Genomic DNA, 14,249 nt, shown 5'->3' on the forward strand with positions numbered 1-14,249 from the left:
AGTGGAGTCCCTCAGGGTTCGGTGCTGGGGCCAATCCTGTTCAATATGTTTGTGAGTGACATTGCTGAAGGGTTAGAAGGAAAAGTGTGCCTTTTTGCAGATGATACCAAGATTTGTAACAGAGTAGACACCGAAGAGGGAGTGGAAAATATGAAAAAGGATCTGCAAAAGTTAGAGGAATGGTCCTGGCAACTAAAATTCAATGCAAAGAAATGCAGAGTAATGCATTTGGGGATTAATAATAGGAAGGAACCGTATATGCTGGGAGGAGAGAAGCTGATATGCACGGACGGGGAGAGGGACCTTGGGGTTATAGTGTCCGAGGATCTAAAGGCGAAAAAACAGTGTGACAAGGCAGTGGCTGCTTCCAGAAGGATGCTGGGCTGTATAAAGAGAGGCGTAGTCAGTAGAAGGAAGAAGGTGTTGATGCCCCTGTACAGGTCATTGGTGAGGCCCCACTTGGAGTATTGTGTTCAGTTTTGGAGACCGTATCTGGCGAAAGATGTAAGAAGACTTGAGGCGGTCCAGAGGAGGGCAACGAAAATGATAGGAGGCTTACGCCAGAAGACTTATGAGGAGAGACTGGAAGCCCTGAATATTTATACCCTAGAGGAAAGGAGAGACAGGGGAGATATGATCCAGACGTTCAAATACTTGAAGGGTATTAACGTAGAACAAAATCTTTTCCAGAGAAAGGAAATGGTAAAACCAGAGGACATAATTTGAGGTTGAGGGGTGGTAGATTCAGGGGCAATGTTAGGAAATTCTACTTTACGGAGAGGGTAGTGGATGCCTGGAATGCGCTCCTGAGAGAGGTGGTGAAGAGTAAAACTGTGACTGAGTTCAAAGAAGCGTGGGATGAACACAGAAGATTTAGAATCAGAAAATAATATTAAATATTGAACTAGGCCAGTTACTGGGCAGACTTGCATGGTCTGTGTCTGTGTATGACCGTTTGGTGGAGGATGGGCAGGGGAGGGCTTCAATGGCTGGGAGGGTGTAGATGGGCTGGAGTAAGTCTTAACTGAGATTTCGGCAGTTGGAACCCAAGCACAGTACCGGGTAAAGCTTTGGATTGTTGCCCAGAAATAGCTAAGAAGAAAAAATTAAAAAAAAAAAAAAATTTAAATTGAATCAGGTTTGGCAGACTGGATGGACCATTCGGGTCTTTATCTGCCGTCAACTACTATGTTACTATGTTAGGTCATCCAAGTGCCGACTTGGGTGGATCTTTTGATATATTTTTGATTTATGAACCCCGTAATGATTTGCCTTTCGAGAATGGACATTTTCCCACTGCCAACGTTGGGTGTTTAGCATCATATGTCCAAATCGGACTTAGATGTTATGTTTTGCTTATGCCCCTCCAAGTTACTATGTAAGCATTGCCATATTGGGACAGGACAAAGGTCCAACAAGCCCATAATCCTCATTCCAACTCTGGCCAATACAAGTGTAACCCGGCATCAGTGCAACTAACCCTTAGGCACTGCAGGATTTTCAGGCATAGAGGTGATGTATGGGCAGGCAGCTAATTGCAGTAGGTATGCATTGAAATTACAGGACTCTGTAAGTTACACACCTACTTGAGAGCCCCATCTGTGTCCTACCATAAGAATATAAGAATTGGCCTACGTGCTGTGGAAATTGAGCCAGTGGTCTCCTACGCACAGCCCCCAAAGGCCTCCCTTGCGGCCCTCATACAGTTGGCTGAAATGTTCTTCAGATCCTGTAAATTGCGACAAACCGGCTGGATCCTCAAGGTTAGTCAGAGAGAAATATAGAAAGATATACAAACCCAGGTGCAGAAGGACTAACCAAGTCAGGGTCCGGGGGAGTAGATCAGCTGACTATCCTGTAGAAAGCGAGGAAGAAATGGAAATAGAACCAAGAAGTTGTAACTTTCCTGATGCAGTCCTAAAGCCAGGCAGGAAAGTTCTGCCTTGTTATGGTCCAGTGCCTATTAGGCAGGAGGCAGATCAGCAGAGTGTCCAGAAAGAGCTAATGAGGACGGAGGAGGGGCTGGGCTGGAGAGTCCCGGGAAGAAAAGCTGTGCAGGGACAGAGAGTCCAGCGTGAGGCTGCCCTACCTGAGGAACAACCAGGTCTGGGATTGCAGTCTGACTGGGATATGATAGAAGAGCCAGTAGTGAACTCTGCCCTGGAACCCAGTGGTATGGAGCCCATGTTAACAGAGGAAAGTAATGATCCAGGTGAATGCCAACCTGAACCCATGGAGACAGCATAACCCTGTGAGTTTTAAGGGAATGTTTTTGTTCTTACCTTATTGTTCCTCCATGGCTTGCTTTGAGAGGTGAATGCATGTTTAGGACAGAGACTGTAGGATTAAAAGGGGCAAAGTTTACTGTCCGTATAGCACCAGTGCAGATATCAGTGCTTGAGTGTATCTCAGCTTAGCTAAACAACGCCGAGCAGGAAGAACAGCTGAAGAACCTCAGTTCCGGGGAAAATGACGGAAGCATTGATAAAAGAAAACTTCGATGAACATCTTGAAAAAAAAGAACTTCTGATAACCAGCCAACATGGTTTCTGCAAGGGGAGATCGTGCCTAACGAACTTATTGCACTTCTTCGAAGGAATTAACAAACAGATGGACAAAGGAGACCCCATAGACATCATATATCTAGATTTCCCAAAAAGCTTTGATAAGGTGCCCCATGAATGCCTACTCCAGAAACTGAAGAACCATGGGGTGGAAGGAGACGTACATAGATGGATCAGAAACTGGTTGGCGGGTAGGAAACAGAGGGTAGGAGTGAAGGGCTACTACTCGGACTGGAGGAGGGTCACGAGTGGGGTCCCGCAGGGCTCGGTGCTTGGGCCGCTGCTATTTAATATATTCATAAATGATCTAGAAACAGGGACGAAGTGCGAAATAATAAAATTTGCAGACGACACCAAACTATTTAGTGGAGCTCGGACTAAAGAGGACTGCGAAGAATTGCAAAGGGACTTGAACAAACTAGGGGAATGGGCAACGAGATGGCAGAAGAAGTTCAACGTTGAGAAATGTAAAGTATTACATGTGGGAAACAGAAATCCGAGGTACAACTATACGATGGGAGGGATGTTATTAAATGAGAGTACCCAAGAAAGGGACTTGGGGGTAATGGTGGACATGACAATGAAGCCGACGGCACAGTGCGCAGCGGCCGCTAAGAAGGCAAACAGAATGCTAGGCATAATCAAGAAGGGTATTACAACCAGAACGAAATAAGTTATCCTGCCGTTGTATCGGGCGATGGTGCGTCCGCATCTGGAGTACTGCGTCCAATATTGGTCACCGTACCTTAAGAAGGACATGGCGTTACTCGAGAGGGTTCAGAGGAGAGCGACGCATCTGATAAAGGGGATGGAAAACCTTTCATACACTGAGAGACTGGAGAAACTGGGTCTCTTTTCCCTGGAGAAGAAGAGACTTAGAGGGGCTATGATAGAGACTTACAAGATCATGAAGGGCATAGAGAAAATGCAGAGGGACAGATTCTTCAAACTTTCGAATAATAAAAGAACAAGAGGGCATTCAGAAAAGTTGAAAGGGGACAGATTCAAAATAAATGCTAGGAAGTTCTTTACCCAACGTATGGTGGACACCTGGAATGCGCTTCCAGAGAGCGTAATAGGGCAGAGTACGGTACTGGGGTTCAAGAAAGGATTGGACAATTTCCTGCTGGAAAAGGGGATAGAAGGGTATAGATAGAGGATTACTGCACAGGTCCTGGACCTGTTGGGCTGCCGCGTGAGTGGACTGCTGGCCACGATGGACCTCAGGTCTGATCCAGCAGAGGCATTGCTTATGTTCTTATGTTATGTTCTTAACTGTGGTGTCAGGTTACCAAACCTCCGTGCCTGTTCACAGCTGCAGTTCAATGTAAAGTAATTAAGGCTGCCTGCTTGAGCAGTCTTGAGGGAGAACGCTGAATTGAAGATTCCTCCGTGGCACTGTGAAAACTCAGGTTGGCCTGACTGCCTAAGTCCAGTTAGCCAGTTTGCACTGAACAAGAATAAACTGTCAGAACTGTTGCTCTAATAGCAAATGACTTAAGCCAATATCTAACTCTGGTGAAGAGGACGGTTGGGATTATGTTGTATGCTGTGCTAAAGTCCAGAGCAAAGAAGTTTATATTTTGTGCTTTGAGAAAGTTCTTTTGTATTCCTGTGAATGTAAATTCATGTCACCAGAAGTACTTGGTGGGCATGGGAGTGCTGTGAGCAAGGCTGTGAGCAAGCTCAGTATTTCATCTTGAGGAGCTCATGAGTAGGGAACAGGCCGAAAAATTGGAGCACATAGAGGTAAGTAAGGAGGATGTCCTCAAACAGATAGACAGGTTAAAATGCGGTAAATCACCGGGCCCGGACAGGATTCACCTAAGGGTTCTGAAGGAACTAAGACAAGAAATAGCGGGCACAATCCAGCATGTTTGCAACCTATCCTTGAAAACTGGTGAGGTACCAGAGGACTGGAAATTGGCGAATGTCACACCTATCTTCAAGAAGGGATCGAGGGGTGACCCCGGGAACTACAGGCCGATGAGCCTGACTTCAATTATAGGGAAGATGGTGGAAGCTATGATCAAGGACGGCATTTGCGAGCACATCGAGAGGAATGGCCTACTGAGAACAAGCCAGCATGGATTCTGTAAGGGAAGGTCGTGCCTAACGAACCTTCTGTACTTCTTTGAGGGAATAAGCAGTTGGGTGGACAATGGGGAACCCATAGACATCATTTACCTCGATTTTCAAAAGGCTTTCGACAAGGTGCCACATGAAAGGCTGCTTAGGAAGCTGTGGAACCACGGGGTGGGAGGGGATGTGCACAGATGGATCAAGCACTGGTTGTCGGGTAGACTGCAGAGGGTCGGAGTGAAGGGCCAATATTCTGACTGGCGGGGAGTCACGAGCGGTGTGCCACAGGGATCGGTGCTGGGGCCGTTACTCTTCAATATATTTATCAATGACCTGGGAAAGGAGGCAAAGTGCGAGGTTATAAAATTTGCAGACGATACCAAACTGTGCGGTAGAGTTAGGTCCAGGGAGGAGTGTGAGGACCTGCAAAGGGACCTGGACAAGCTGGAAGACTGGGCAAACAAATGGCAAATGCGCTTTAACGTGGAAAAATGCAAGGTCATGCATATAGGGAAAAAGAACCCGTTGTTCAACTACAAATTGGGGAGGGGCATTGTTGGGAGACAGCAGACTTGAGAGAGACTTGGGTGTGCTGGTGGATGCATCACTGAAGCCATCTGCACAGTGTGCAGCAGCCTCGAAAAAAGCCAACAGGATGCTGGGCATCATAAAGAGGGGCATAACAACCAGGACGCGGGAAGTCATCATGCCATTGTATCGAGCGATGGTGCATCCACATCTGGAATACTGCGTTCAGTATTGGTCGCCACACCTCAAGAAGGACATGGCGGTACTTGAGAGCGTCCAAAGGAGAGCAACGAAACTGGTAAAAGGGCTGGAACACTGCCCATACGCCGAGAGGTTGGATAGGCTGGGGCTCTTCTCTGGAAAAAAGGAGGCTCAGGGGAGATATGATAGAGACCTTCAAGATCATGAGGGGCATAGAGAGGGTGGATAGGGACAGATTCTTCAGACTGAAGGGGACAACAAGTACGAGGGGGCATTCGGAGAAACTGAAGGGAGATAGGTTCAAAACAAATGCAAGGAAGTTTTTTTTCACCCAAAGGGTCGTGGACACTTGGAATGCGCTACCGGAGGAAGTGATCAGGCAGAGTACGGTACAGGGATTCAAACAGGGATTGGACGAATTCCTGAGGGATAAAGGGATCGTGGGATACTGAGGGAGGAGCTGGGATGTAACACAAGTATAGAAAGCTAATAAGTATAGAAACCCAACCAGGTCGTGCATGCGCAAGACCAGAGGGTTAGGACTTCGATGGGAAGATAGGACTTCAATGAGAAACCAAGGTGGCAAGGGAGCCCCTTCTGGTGATTCAGACAGGTCGTGACCTGTTTGGGCCGCCGCGGGAGCGGACTGCCGGGCAGGATGGACCTATGGTCTGACCCGGCGGAGGCACTGCTTATGTTCTTATGTTTAACCCTCCTGACTGTTGGTTTTCCTTAGGAACCCGCACAGAAGTTCTGCTAGTGAGCAAATCCAGGTATCCCAGTGGAAAGGTTTCCCCTACTTTAAAGGGGGCTCGCGCCAGTAGTTGAACGTATGTTGCTACCTGGCTACCTAAAACCGCTCGGCCAAAGCATAAGTGGTGACAAAATGCATTAATTTCAATCTTGTCCACTTGATGTGGAGGGGCCTTTTCGACAGGATGTCTAAATCCGATTTTGGACATTTGAGAAAAATGTCCAAAAATTGGGGGTGCGGGGATGGGAAATTTAGATTTTCGTACCCACAAGATACCTATCCTTTTTTTAAATGAAAATAGCCCAGCTAGACATTTTGTCCAGCTAGATGTCTTTTTTATCCCATTATCGAAAAAAGGTCCAAATTAAGAATGTCCAAAACAAGCTATTTGCATGTAGGAGGGGCCAGAAGTTTTAATGGACTGGCCACACAAACATGCCAGCAGAGCAGTGGGGCACCCCAGGAAGCACTGCTGTGAACTTCACATTAAGTGAGCCAGGTACACATCTCACCATAACCCCTATACCAGGAGTGCTCACACTTTTTGGGCTTGCGAGCTACTTTTAAAATGACCAAGTCAAAATGATCTACCAACAATAAAATAACCCCCCCTCCCCCCAAAAAAAACACACTGTACGCAGAGAAAATGTTAATTATCATTTATATTCCAGGGTTTTTTCAAAGAGGTCAATGCAGATGACTCTATGCAATGTCACCTTAGTAACAACTATACAAAAATAGACAAATATACCCCCTCCCTTTTTACTAAACCGCAGGGAGCTGCGCTGAATGCCCCGCACTGCTCTCAACGCTCATAGGCTCCTTATGCTAAAAAACGCTATTGTGGTTTAGTAAAAGGGGGCCATAGTGCAAAATATAGACAGCAGGTATAAATTCTCAAAACAGACACATTTTGATCACTAAATTGAAAATAAAATCATTTTTCCAACCTTTGTTGTCTGGTGATTTCATGAGTCTCTGGTTGCACTTTCTTCTTCTGACTGTGCATCCAATATTTTTTCCCTTCTTTCAGCTTTCTGTATGCTTCCTCTCTTCCAGACCTCATTCCCTCCCCCAACTTTTTCTTTCTCTCTCCCTGCCTCCTCTCCTTTCTTTCTTTCTTCCTGTCCCCCTTCTTTCTTTCTGTCTCCCTGCCTCCATTTCTTTCTCTTTCCATGCTCCCTTTCTTTCTTTCTGTCTCCCTGTCCTCCCTTTCTTTCTTTCTGTTTCCATTCTATCTTTCTGTCTCCCCTTTCTTTCTTTCTGTTTCCCTTCTTTCTTTCTGTCTCCCTGCCCCCCTTTTTCTGTCTCCCTGCCTGCCCCCTTTCTTTCTTTCTCCCTGCCCTCCCCCAAGCCAAGCCACTGCCACCCCAAACTCTCCCTGCTTCCCATTGCAGAAGCATCGGGCCGACCAGCATTCCTCTCCCTTACATCAATTCTGACGTCAGAGAGGAAGTTCCAGGCCAGCCAGGACTTGCGAGAACTGACTGCAACCATTCAGAAAGCGGGGCGGGCAAACAATGCGCTCTTGCCGGCCCATACACCGCTTCTACTGGGGAAATTAAAGGGCTTGTTTTATTGTACTACCCTTTCTGGAAGAGCGCGGCTGATGGAAACAGAGCCAGATGAGCATGCGGCATGGAGCGCATTGTGTGATAAGTCGGCTGTGTGTGCCTGCTCATGTTTCAAGTTTATTAAGATTTTGATTTACACGCAATATCAAATATTTTCAATGCGTATTACAAAAATTAAAATTTGGGGAAATAAATTATTTAAACAATAGACATAAAAACATTGGACTACTGTAACATACTCTTCCTTCCATGTCCTGCAACTACGATAAGACAACTCCAAACAATCCAAAATACAGCTTTGAGACTCATCTACTCATTGAAAAAACATGACCACATCACTGAAGCCTTCATCAACTCACACTGGCTCCCAATCCAAGAAAGAATCCAATTCAAATTCTACTGCATATTATTTAAAACCCTACACGGAGACAGCCCATCATACCTGAACAATCGCCTCATCCAAGCACCCAGTACCAGACACAGAAAAACGCACTCCCCATTCATACCCCCCCCAATCAAGGAAGTAAAAAGAACAAAACTACACGACGGCCTCCTAGCCACTCAAGCCGCAAGACTGGACAACCAGATCTCCAACCTTCTGATGACCACCCCAGACTATAGGACGTTCAGAAAAGAAATAAAAACCACACTTTTCAAGAAATTCCTGAAACAGCAATAACAACACGACCTCTAAATGCTCTTAAGATCTACAACTTACCTCTCTAGCTAATCATTGTAATTCTGTCTTTTTAAATTAACCTTTTGTAATCCGCCTTGAACCGCAAGGTAATGGCGGAATAGAAATCCCTAATGTAATGTAATGTAATGTAATATCCATAGACAATAAAAAGTACATAAGGATTACTAGGATAAAATTACATTTGTTTAAAAAAAAAAAAAAAACATTTTAGGGATGAACAACATCAGGAAAGGTATGGATAGGGGAAGAAAAGGGAAAAAAAAGAAAAGATTATCTAATTTAAGAATCAAATGCTTGAGGGGGCGGGCTCAACACGAAGATGAAAGGTGGGGGCACTAAAATGGGGCTAGCTCAGTTCAGTGATGGGGCAAAGATGGTATAGTAAGGAGATAGGATGCGTCTGTTGTGTAGAGGACGTAACAAGGAATAGGGTAGCACAAGGAAATGATGGTGATGGAGGGATTCAGGAAGGCAGTGGGGTGATGGAGTTGAAATTACAGGTTGAAGATGGGATGAAAGAGAGGATTAGTGCAACTGCAAGAATGTGCAAGGAGCAGATGGGAAGAGGGTACAGGGCAGGGCGGTGGGACAGGATACAGAGCCTAATAGGGAGGGGGGAAAGGTTGCAGAGCCTGGCAGGGAGTGAGGGAGGCTGGGGGCACAATTTGGTTCAGAATGTTTTTTTTCTTGTTTTCCTACTCTAAATCTAGGGTGCGTCTTATGGTCTGGTGCTTCTTATGGAGCGAAAAATACGGTATGTCAAATTGTAACCTGTTAACTGTATTATGTATGTTTAATCTGTAACCCATTCTGAGCTCTTTGGGGATAGAAAACAAATTAAATAAATAAATAACATTAACCTACCACTGGCTGGACTCAGTGCACCTGAGCTACAGGTGTCTCGCAGAGGGGGCCCTTGAGGGAGAGGTCCCCTGTGCCTTGTGCCTGACTCCATTTCACAGGTCCTACTGTCCAGCTTTCTGCAGCTTCACAACCTGAAACATAACACACAAAACACAGTTTAAGAGCAGAGCTTGTCCTTCGACTTCTCTCCCACACTCACCCATTCTCTCTCTTCCAGAGTCTGTCATAGAGGAAAACACCCTCCAGGGATTCAAGGCAAAGTTAGACAAGTTCCTGCTAAATAAGGGCGTACGCTGGTAGGGCTAGTCTCAGTAGGGTGCTGGTCTTTGACCAGAGGGCCGCCGCGTGAGCAGACTGCTGGGCATGATGGACCACTGGTCTGACCCAGCAGCGGCAACTCTTATGTTCACTCTTCTTCCCAAATCTAAACTCTGCTCCTATTTCCCCCCGCTCACGTCTTAATTTCTCATTTGACAATGCCTTCATAGACCTAGTCTCTCTCCTTCTGTATATTCTTCCTCCCCAACTCTACATGTTTCACCTTCTCTCATTATTTGTCAATGCATTTATTTAGCCAGTTTAGGAATAACTGAAAAGTCCTTTATTGGTTAAATCTACTTTTTTTAGATTACGCCAAATTCGTTCTGTTGCAAAATTCTTATGCGCAAAATCTTTAAATATCTTAATACATTCCCTAATCATTTCTAAACTAGATTATTGTAATGCTTTGTTCATGGGCATATCCCAAAAAGAAATCAGACGCCTTCAAATCATACAGAACGCTTCCATAAAAATAATTCATAAAGCAAAGAAATTCGACCATGTCACTCCTTTACTTAAAGAATCCCACTGGCTTCCCGTTGTACATCGTATTTTATATAAAATATGTTTGCTTACGTTCAAATCAATAATGTCTCAAACCCCAGCTTTCATTTTCAGAGTGTTAATTCCTTATATAACTATAAGAACACTGAGATCTCAGGATCAACATCTATTGGCTATTCCCTCATTGAAAGTTATTAACACTAGACGGCTTACTATTTTCTCAGTGACCGCCCCACAATCTTGGAATAATCTCCCTATCTATATAAGAGAAGAAAAGAACTTAGCTAATTTCAAGACTAAGCTTAAAAGTTTCCTTTTCAATGACGTTTTTAGTTAATAAATAACTTTACACTCCTTCTTAACTTTTTATTTTCTTATTTGAGCTTTTATTCCCTCCCTATTGTTGTAATCCTGAAATATAGAATTTGATACAGAATGTAACCCATTAAATATAGTTTTCCTAGTGTCTCATGATTGTAAGTTTTTGTAATTATATAATATTATTTGTCTATGTAATAATTACCCCAAGTTTTTATTTATTCATTATTGTTTGTATATCGCCTAGAATGTAGAATAGGCGATTAATCAAATTGCATAATAAACTTAAAACTTGAAACTTTAATACATGGCAGTTTCAAATTAGATAAGGTTAGATGTTTCTACTTGGGCCATGCATGAGTCATGAGTACCATGGGGATTGGCTCTATCAGCCACACTCTTTAAATTCCTCTCCTATTTAGATCCAAATTACAAACTATATGCAGATGATTTTAAGTACATCAAAAATTAAAAAATCATCTAACACGTCTTGTCCATTCAATACACCAAAGCCATCCCATCTCTCTCTCTGTCTCTCCTTTTGTTCTTCCATACTTTTTCTTCTTTCCTACTCCCTTTTCTCTTTCACTCTCTCCTCCATATCACATTCACCATTTTCTCTCTGGATTCCTTTGCTGACATTGGTTAGGGCAACCAAGTTAGGCTGACAGTTACCAAAAAAAAAAAAAAAAAAAAATCCACAATTAAAATATAGATTAAAATTAAGACATATAAAGAATGAAACTGTGATGAAATAGGCTTTAACTTTCTTGTGATATGTGATAAGATCTAAAAGAGACCCTTTTCCTTAAATTTCCATGAAAGTGATCAATCGGAATTTATGGATCCTACTCAGTTAGAAGATTTCCTTAAAGATAAACCCTTACAGAAAGTTTCATAAATAATTTTTTGGTTGAGGATAACTAGTGACAAGTAATAAAATGGTCAAATATGCCTGTTTCCGATAGAGAATCTGATTTGTTTTGAAAAAATTACTTTTGTTTAGGGTATCAAGTGGCTCCAATAATGTGGACTGTATCAGTGCAAAGTTTTAATTTCCTTTTTCTTGTTTATTATCAGGTGATAATTTTCTTGTATTTTGTTATCTCTGTATGAAAGAAATATGAAATAAAGTATTAAAAAATAAAAAAGGATCAGAAAGAGACTATAAATCACTTGTAAACTGATTACAAAGACTTTGAAAGCTGTCTGAGCCTCCTCTCCCACTTGGTCTACTCTGGGATGGAGGAAGCAGAAGCAGTGGCGGCTTCTCTCCTTGGGGCAAAAGAAAGAGTCTCCAACTTGGATGTCTGCCCTGGAGGCCTCTGACTAACTTCTGAACTGGATGTCAGGGACTGCAATGCAATCTCTGATGCAAGAAAGGAGCTCGTCTCCATCACTCTGTCCAGGTAGAGCAGCTCCACTTAAAGAGCTTGATCTCTCTGACATGTGCAGAATAAGGCAGGGTGTGAGGAGGAATGGAAATGGGCTGCAGGCAGGATGCTTGCACTCTGCTGCAGCATATGAGACCAGGAAACTGCAGAAAAGAAGAAATTAGAAATTGAACTCAAGATTTATTTGATTTTTAGCCTATTCTCCCAAAGAAGCTCAGAACGGGTTACAAATCAAGTACTCAAGCATTTACCCTCTTTATCCTGGTGGGCTCACAATCTATCTTATGTGCCTGGGGCAATGGGGGGATTAAGTGACTTGCCTAGGGTCACAAGGAACAGCACAGGGTTTGAACCCACACAACCTTAGGATGCTGAGGCTGTAGCTCTAACCATTATGTCACACTCTCTGACTTCTTTGAAATTGAAGAGTAAAAAATAAAACTAACTCACTTACCAGCCTGCTATCCTTCAGATGAACAGGATGGAAGTATTTTGCCTCATCCTTCTCCGCTGGCTACTAACTAGAGCCCCAGCTGAAAGAGAAAAGCAGCCCCCCTTGGCCCAGCATGCAGGGGGAATTCAGTTTCTACGAAATACAAGAGGGAGGTTTCTGAATTCTGGCAGGCGTTGCTACTCCTTCAGTTCCTGTTTAAAGCTGAAAATGAAGAGAGTCTCAGGAGGCATCATGTGACTTCTCTGAACTCAGCTATGCTTTGCCAGTGTATTTGCTCTTTATACACTGTTCCAAATTAGTCACAGTAACGAATCAGCTCAATATATTTTAAACCTTCCCTCAAAAAACAAATAAACCCAAAAACAAAACCTTCAAAACCAGCTTCTCAGACAGCTGAAGACATAAAACCTCAGAACCCAGGAATTTGTGACAGCTGAGGCACTGCCAGGGTCCCAAGATCCGGGTGGTCACCACAGCTGGAGCAATCCCAAATCCCCATAGACTGCATGCTTGTCACAGGTAACATGTTGCCATGGTCTCAGGACTAAGGGCTTACTACAGTTGTAGCAGTGCAGAGCCCAGGAATTTACTGGGCCCTGGGGACAGAGTGGTCACAAGGACAGCATTGCAAGGTCCTTGGTGTCTGTGTGTTCTCTACAGATATTCTAGTGCCAGGGTCTTAGGGTCTGGGAGACCAGTATAGGTGGGGCAGTGCCAGTTTTGGGTAATCAATACAGTAGCAGTGATATTGGAGCTCTGAAATCACAGAGCTAGAATGTATATAAATTTGTATAAGAAATGAAAACATGGATAAAAGTTGGCACATGATGAATGGGATGTCTGATGCCTGGATTATCGTTCTGCTGCACTTTCATTAATTAAGAAACTTTTTCCATTCACCAATTCAAAAAAATTATTTCACTACATAAGAATAGCCTTATTGGGTCAAATCAATGGTCCATCTAGCCCAGTATCATAGAAACAAAGAAACAAGATGGCAGATAAAGGCCAAATGGCCCATCCACAGCATCCACTATCTCCTCTCCCTATGATATCCCATGTGCCTGTCCTATGCTTTCTTGAATTCAGACAGTTTTTGTCTCCACTACCTCTACTGTGAGCCTATTCCACGCACCTACCACCTTTTCTGTAAAAAAGTATTTCCTTAGATTATTCCTGATCCTATCGCCTCTCATTCCATAGGTCCCTTTCAAATGAAAGAGACTCACCTGCGAAAGAGAGGCGAGGGAGAGGAAGGAGACACGAGAGAGAGCACTGAGGAGCACGAGGAGTGCAGGGAGAGCGGGAGGAGCGCGCAGGAGGCTGATTTTTGCATCGGGGCAGCGGTGAGAGTAACTCCGCCCCCCCACCGCGTCAGCAGTAGGCGCCCGAGCCCCTCCATAAAAGGAGGCAAGCCAACAGAGGTAAACTGCGGGAGAGAGATGAGGGAGAGGAAGGAGTCATGAGAGAGAGCACTGAGGAGCATGAGGAGTGCAGGGAGAGTGGGAGGAGAGCGCAGGAGGCTGATTTTTGCATCTGGGCAGCGGCGAGAGTAACCCTGTCTCCCCACCGCGTCAGCAGTAGGCGCCCGAGCCCCTCCATAAAAGGAGGTGAGCCAACAGCGCACAGCGAAGGCGAGCGGCAAAGGCGCTCGACTTAGCGAGAGCGCCTTTGTGAGAGCGCCTTTGCGGAGGAGCCTTAAGAATGAGCCAGGAGATCAGGCCACCCAGCGGATTCACCTAGAACCTAGCTGCACGCCGGGCACCACTTCCACACATCACACACACCGAGAGACTAAAGAAAGGAGAAAAAAAAATGGAGGCAGCAGGCACCCAGCGGAGCTTCCCAGTATTCTGCACGGAGTGCCATATGTACGACTACCTCCCCTCCGGGAGGCGGGCATACATATGCGGTCGGTGTCAGGAACTGGAAAGCCTGAAGAAGGAGGTCGAGAGACTGCAGGTCAAGGTCCAGGAGCTGGAGGGACTCTG

At 44.6% G+C, this 14,249-nt stretch overlaps 1 protein-coding gene across 4 annotated transcripts in view; it reads right to left on the reverse strand.

Annotated features, from left to right (window-relative positions):
* LOC117357318 (NACHT, LRR and PYD domains-containing protein 3-like) overlaps positions 1-12,411 on the reverse strand; it is a 191,077-nt gene extending 178,666 nt beyond the window's left edge. For 3 of the 4 annotated variants that reach the window (XM_033937704.1, XM_033937711.1, XM_033937695.1), the window contains exons 1-2: positions 12,259-12,411; positions 9,268-9,398 (exon numbers count right to left, since the gene is read on the reverse strand). In XM_033937704.1, the coding sequence (XP_033793595.1) occupies positions 9,268-9,358 (91 nt within the window). In that variant the 5' untranslated portion in view covers positions 9,359-9,398; positions 12,259-12,411. Of the gene's footprint in view, positions 1-9,267; positions 9,399-12,258 lie in introns of those variants that run through there. The other variant, XM_033937721.1, reaches the window with a different exon arrangement.
* Positions 12,412-14,249: the final 1,838 nt, after the last annotated feature.

This window comes from Geotrypetes seraphini, chromosome 1, assembly GCF_902459505.1.
Source record: "Geotrypetes seraphini chromosome 1, aGeoSer1.1, whole genome shotgun sequence".
NCBI classification, from domain to species: Eukaryota; Metazoa; Chordata; class Amphibia; order Gymnophiona; family Dermophiidae; genus Geotrypetes; species Geotrypetes seraphini.